We start from the raw sequence: 6,111 nt of genomic DNA, 5'->3' as shown, positions 1-6,111 counted from the left end.
TTCTCTACTCCCCCACCAGCTTCTCAAAGGCAGCTCCAGGCCTTTTTTATCCAAGGGGGATGAAGGAATACATTCTGTAAGGGACTTAACACAGAGAAACAAGATAAAGTGATTATCCTTAAGGGCCATTCACTCTTCCGTTTGTAAAGGAGAGAGTTCTGCATCCAATACATTACACGCCTAGACAGAAATCAGTAGGGAAAAGAGTTGCTGAGTGCACCACTCTGCTGACAGGGGTGTTAAACTTCCAGCTGCTTGCCCATCTTGCTGAGGGCATCGCTGACAACGTCCAGCTCATGACGTAGCTCATTCACCACGCTGGCAATGCTCTTCGTGTCTTTCAGGATCTGCACGCTTTGAGTATATGGATTGTACTTCATGCCAAATGGGCGCTTGATGGTTTTTGCAAACTCTCTATTCGAGTAAAAAAAGAGAGGGAGTTATAAACAAAACACAAATGCATCCTCTGTATGCAGTCAGTATCAATAACCACTTTTCTAAACTACTTACTTTCTTAAAAATAGTTGTAATTGTTATACAGTTCGTCATCTTTCCCACCCAGTACATGGAAGACCAAGCAAATACTAATCTCGGCTTTCCAACCCCATGAAAGATAATTATAAAACTGTAATAAGAATAAAAGGGTTTGGTGCTACTACTGAGAGATGCATGAAATCAAACCTGCTTTTATAAAACAGGGAAAAAAAATCTGTACCTCATCTTTTCCTTTGCTTCTTCAAAACTTTCAGAAACAAAGTAAACCTCCTGGAAAGTTGTAATGAGGCACTCTTGCTTGCAGGTGACCTTTGGATCAAAAGGCTTTACTTTGGCACTGCCAGAGAGTGAGTGCTGGTAACATAATGTGTCATCATGTGTCAGAGGAACATCACCACCCAAATAATCCACAAGGAAGATAACATGAGGTAGAGTGAATAAAAAAAAAGATTAAGTGAGACCATATTTAGTGCATTGCTTCTTAAAATTTTTATCTACAGATGAACAGTGGTTAAAGCTTAACAAACAGAGTAACTCTGAACAGTCATACTCTGCCAATCTAGGTCAAAAAGGGATTCCTCAGACACAAGGCTCACGTGTATACAAGAGCAGTATTTTCAGAATCTGGTTAAACCAGCAGAGCTTTATTCTGAAAATAGTTACTTGGAACCTAATGCTAAGAAATACCAGTCATCTAATGCTTCCTGCAAAAGACATGGGAGCTGCTCAGCATATATCCAAAAGCAGACTGTCCAGTGATTATTGCCACAGTGAATTTGCTTAAAGTCTAGTAGGTATCTAGGAGTTTTCAAAAGAAGGATTTTTTAGAATTGTACTTCATAAAAAACAGGGCAAAACAGTGAAAAAAATAATTAGGTACAAACAAAGAAAAGAGGTAAATAAGCACTAGATATTCTTACCTTGAGCTCACTAATTGAAGAGAGCAAGCCAGCCCCATAAACTCGTAGCTGTCCCTCTTGCTTGCACAAGCCAAACTCTACAGTGAAGAAGTAGCACTGAAACAGAGAAGGGAGTAAAATAACTCAGCCTTCAGCAAAGATGCCGTGGTGAACTAGATGGGGGCATTTCTATTTGTAGGTAGTGTCAAATGGTTGCAAATATCAGACAGTCATCACTTGGTTACCCTTCTCAGATATTTAAAGAGGAGGGAAGCCAGAATGGAAGGGTGAAGAACCACAGGATTGCATGTTTCTCATAAGAAAGATTGATATTATAGATCACCCAAATAGGCTAGAAGCCGTTAATGTCAATAGGAACATGGAGACGTAAATCCGTTTTGAGAAATATTGTCATGACATGACAGCTTCAGCTTAAAAGAGACACTGGATAGAGAGGATCTGTGTGAGTGAGTGAAAACATCAGCCCACTACAGTTTGTTCCTCATTTGCTTAGTGGCCTGTAAAACTAAAGATGTTTAGCTTGCTGGATTTCTGCAGGTATATGGGGAGGAATGCTCTTTTCATAGATGGCTTAATTCTCCTCCCACTGAAGGTAGTAGAAATTTTACCACTAGCTACACCAGGTGGGGAAAAAAAATTAAAAGATATCAGCAAACCAGTTCTTTCATAACTGGCATAAGTTGTTTTTCATCTAAATTTAATTTTCATCTTAAAAATATTTTTGCCAAAGCATCCAGAAACTGATAGTCAGGAAATAAGATTAATTTATATTATTTGGATTTCTTGGCTGGAAAGTGTCTAATGCTAGTGCTCACCACATTCAATGAACGGCATATCATTTCAATTCAGTCTACATATTAAAGAAATAGATTACTTTTAAAATCATTGAATCAGGTTCCCAGAAGTAAGAAGATTTTGGTTGGAAGAAACAGACCATAGAATTTCAATCTGGAAGAAGTGATCTACCACCAGAAGTTGCACCCTTACATGACAGCCAAGTGAAGAAAAATACCAATCATATCAACCTTAAAACGTATTTTTTTCCTAGCATGGAAAATTGCTAAGTGCTCTACAAGCCAAGAACCAGCGAAACACATAGGTCTAGCAGCTGGTGTGGCTAATGTTGATATGAAGCTCCAAATTTATTCAACAGAGTGGGATCAGCCTAGTAAAGCACAAAGCTTTCAATGAGATCACCAGGCACCGACGAAATACTCACTGTTGCCAGTTTTTGGACAGACTCATCTGATGCCCCAAGTGATGCAAGACCAATTTCCTGGGAGAACTGAGCAAAACTGGGTTCAGCCAGAAGAGGGACATGGCCTAGAAGCTCATGGCAGGTATCACTGGAAAAAGAAACAAAACAAGAAATCTCATGATCTTTGTGGTAGAGTGAAAAAGCAGCACCACTGAACAGATACAATGTCTTGCATTAAACTAGTCAATATCCAAAAGACAGAAAAGTGTCAATCATGTTTAGCTGAAAGCAATTGAGCAGGTCATACCAGCTCTACGTAAGTATATAAACTCAGCTTTTCAAATGAAGCTGTCTAAAATTAAGATCTGAGCTCCACACTTACGAGGTAGTTGAATATTAAACTAACTCTGCGCACAACAACATCAGTAAGACCTCTCCAATAACATGCTGTACTTTTGAAAATCCTGTACTTATGAAGGTGGCACTTGAGCATGCTAAAACTTCATTACATTCAGTGTGAAAGCCGAGTCTTCAACACCTTAAAAATAAGTTTTCATGCTGGTGTTCTTGAACAGCTTTTAAGTAGCTTGGCTCTGGGCAGTGAGATTCAAAACTCTCTCGCTCAAATTCTACCCCAAGATTAAATGACTCACGGCTCTGGTGTATAGAGAGGGTCCGAGCTGTGTCTAACATATTGAGTGCAGTGAAAAACTCTGAATGCTAATCCTGCCAAGAAGTCTCTGGGCGATAGATATCCAGCAACGGGGCGAATGGTGAAACCTGTGCGCTCTGAAAAGGAACGGAGAACTTGTACATTAGTGTAGAATTGCACAATGTTGTCACCTTTCCTGCTACAACTGGGGTAAAAACCACAGCACTACCTTGGCTCAAGAGCATGTGGGAAAATTAGGCACAATTAGAAAAGTTAGGCCTAAGCTTGAGAACAACCAACATTTAGTAAAAATGTCCCTGCCCCTGTATAGGTGGATTTCCTATGATTACATGCCTAGAGCCAACACAATACAGCTAGGTATCTCTTTAGCCAATCCTAATAGTCTCTTCAGAGGTAGCATTGCCCCTCAAATGTCACTGTATATATTCAAGACAATACATTAAAACACTGACGGCCAAAAGGCCTCTTAAAGGACCATAAGGAACACAAGCAAAAGTGACCAAGGATGTTTTTTCGTGCCCATATAATAGCAGTGTGATTTGCAATGGGCCTTAGTTCCTTTTTGTGTAAGAAAATTAGTACATTACCTTTCAGGAAGCAAGACACATCTTCCAGCTGGGGGATATTGTCTTCCCTGTATCCACAGTATTTGGTGAGCAAGGGTAAGTTTTTAAGGTACTCTCTGCAGGCATGAGTTGGGTAAAGCTTGTTAAGCTCTCGGTACACAGTCCCCCAAGTCTTGATCTCCTCCTCGGTGAATTCAATCTTGGGAATTGGGTCACCACTACAAGGGGAAGAGGAAGAAAGGACATTCCTTGGTAAACGGCTAATAACGGATGACTCATTTACTTACTAATTATTGTTCTACATTTATACGGCTGTGACATCTGGTCAGGGTTAAAAGCCCATTGCATTAGGCACTGCCAAAGACACAGTGAGATCTGGTCTATGCCCTGGAGAGCCTTTAGTCGAAGGGCTTGCTCTCTTTTCCACCTAAATTAACTAACAGGAATCTTTGCATTGACTGAAAGCTTTGGTCCTGTGAACACCTCTTAGGTGTTTAATGCTGAGAGTAACATTTAAAATACCTGCTAAACCTTTACAGCTTCAGGAGCTGAGAACACATCCCTTTTCCCTGTAGGACTTCCACGTCTACAATTACTTTCCGTTACCTTCCTGATTTGTTTTAGAAAAAGAGAATTCCCTAAATTAATATAACAATGCGTGGAAGCAGCTAAATATAGACACTAGGTAAAAATCATGTTTCTATGCAGAGCAGACAAGCGTCTGTCTGAATATATTAATTGTAGTCCATCTCTCCTATTTAGCCCTCAGGATCTCAATTAAAGTCGATTATAGCGAGGGTGTGACCTAAAGCCCACTGAAAGCAACGGGAGTGTTACACTGAGCTTCCACTGCCAGCCAGGTAACCAGCATCGCAGATGCTTTCCCAGGGGAATCTCTTTTAACAACACATTAACAGTAACCGGCTATGTGCTGCAGTAACCAGTTGCATTAATACACAGTGCAATAGAGCTCTAGATACCCACCATTTCTAGGTCATTTCCAATTGAGGAACTTGGCATCTAAATTCAAGCAGGCAACAGCAATATGAAAATCGTGTTTAGAAAGAATTTACAGCACTGGGCTATGAAACTCTTACTGCTTTAAGAGCTCCCTCCCCAAGCAGTGTCTCTAAAGACAGAAGCTCTTCAAGTTTCTTTTCACAGAAAACTTCTTATCTACACATCACATGCACTAGTTTGAACCAGGAACGAAAACTCAAGTATTAACATTTGCCCAGAGAGTTTACACTCAGTGGTTAGTGGGCTATATATTGGGTTTTGCCTCCCCTCCCTCTCCTTTGCAAAGGAGACCAGTCTGCCCTAGTCAAGTCAGTACGACCTGGCACAAGCAGCTGTGCAATATGCGTTGTCCACCCTCTGCCTTTGTTGCACCCATTTCCAGAGAAGTGGGGAGGGACCGCAGAGTCCAAATGCACCACACTGCAGGAAGCCCACGCTGACATCGCTGCCCATCTGAGGATCAGTGCTGCCGCAGGTGCCATAATGGCCAAGCAACCACAAGCTGATCCTCAGACCGATCAGAGGCCCGGGGAGCTGTAAGATGGCCTAGATCTACCTTTTAATCTTGTATTACATCTCCCTTCGCTTTACCCCTCCATCTCCAATTCTTGAGCCAAGCACGGCTCAGCGAGATCTGAGCCCAGGGAACGTGAGCTCCTGCCAGTCCACTCTGCTATTATTTCAAAGCACCCAGAAGGCTTATTCTGGAAGAAGTCAAGCTTACTGTTTGTAGTTCATAGCCAGGTCTGCAAAATACTTTCGCCTCTTGCGATAGACATTGTCTTTGAAACCCTGGGGAAAGGGAAAAACAAAGTTAAATGAGTTTCCAAACTGTAGTAATTAAATTAATTTAAAACAAGACACATGAAATTTCTTCAGCGGGGAAATATGAAAGTATGCTGTGTAAGAATGAGAGGACAGGGCAGAAACCTCATAGCTGTAGTCTGAAAAGTTTAATAACTATGAACTAAGCAAATACTCCAATTCAAAGTAAGGTTTTATGCATGCAACTATATATTCAGTAGACAAGGATTCCTTTTAGTCATATCAGTATTTATACAATCTTTGTTACTTGCTTGATTATTCTAAATTACAGGACAAATTGCCCATATGCACTGCCCAAGTACCAATTTGTTTGCCCCATTTATAGTAAGGAAGAAAGAAAGAGGAGGAACCAAGCCTGCCTCGCAACGGCTTTTTTTTTTTTTTTTTTTTTTTTTTTTTTTTTTTTTTTTTTTT

General features: G+C 40.7%; 1 protein-coding gene across 1 annotated transcript in view; it reads right to left on the bottom strand.

Annotated features, from left to right (window-relative positions):
* Positions 1-239: 239 nt before the first annotated feature.
* TPH1 (tryptophan hydroxylase 1) overlaps positions 240-6,111 on the bottom strand; it is an 11,950-nt gene continuing 6,078 nt past the window's right edge. The window contains exons 5-11 of the mRNA XM_019474513.1: positions 5,597-5,664; positions 3,874-4,070; positions 3,267-3,402; positions 2,635-2,761; positions 1,416-1,511; positions 716-849; positions 240-414 (exon numbers count right to left, since the gene is read on the bottom strand). Of these exons, the coding sequence (XP_019330058.1) occupies positions 240-414; positions 716-849; positions 1,416-1,511; positions 2,635-2,761; positions 3,267-3,402; positions 3,874-4,070; positions 5,597-5,664 (933 nt within the window). The remainder of the gene's footprint in view (positions 415-715; positions 850-1,415; positions 1,512-2,634; positions 2,762-3,266; positions 3,403-3,873; positions 4,071-5,596; positions 5,665-6,111) is intronic.

This window comes from Aptenodytes forsteri, unplaced genomic scaffold (genome assembly GCF_000699145.1).
Source record: "Aptenodytes forsteri isolate BGI_AS27 unplaced genomic scaffold, ASM69914v1 Scaffold8, whole genome shotgun sequence".
In the NCBI taxonomy this organism is placed as follows: Eukaryota; Metazoa; Chordata; class Aves; order Sphenisciformes; family Spheniscidae; genus Aptenodytes; species Aptenodytes forsteri.
This window is presented reverse-complemented; position numbering and strand designations above follow the sequence as displayed.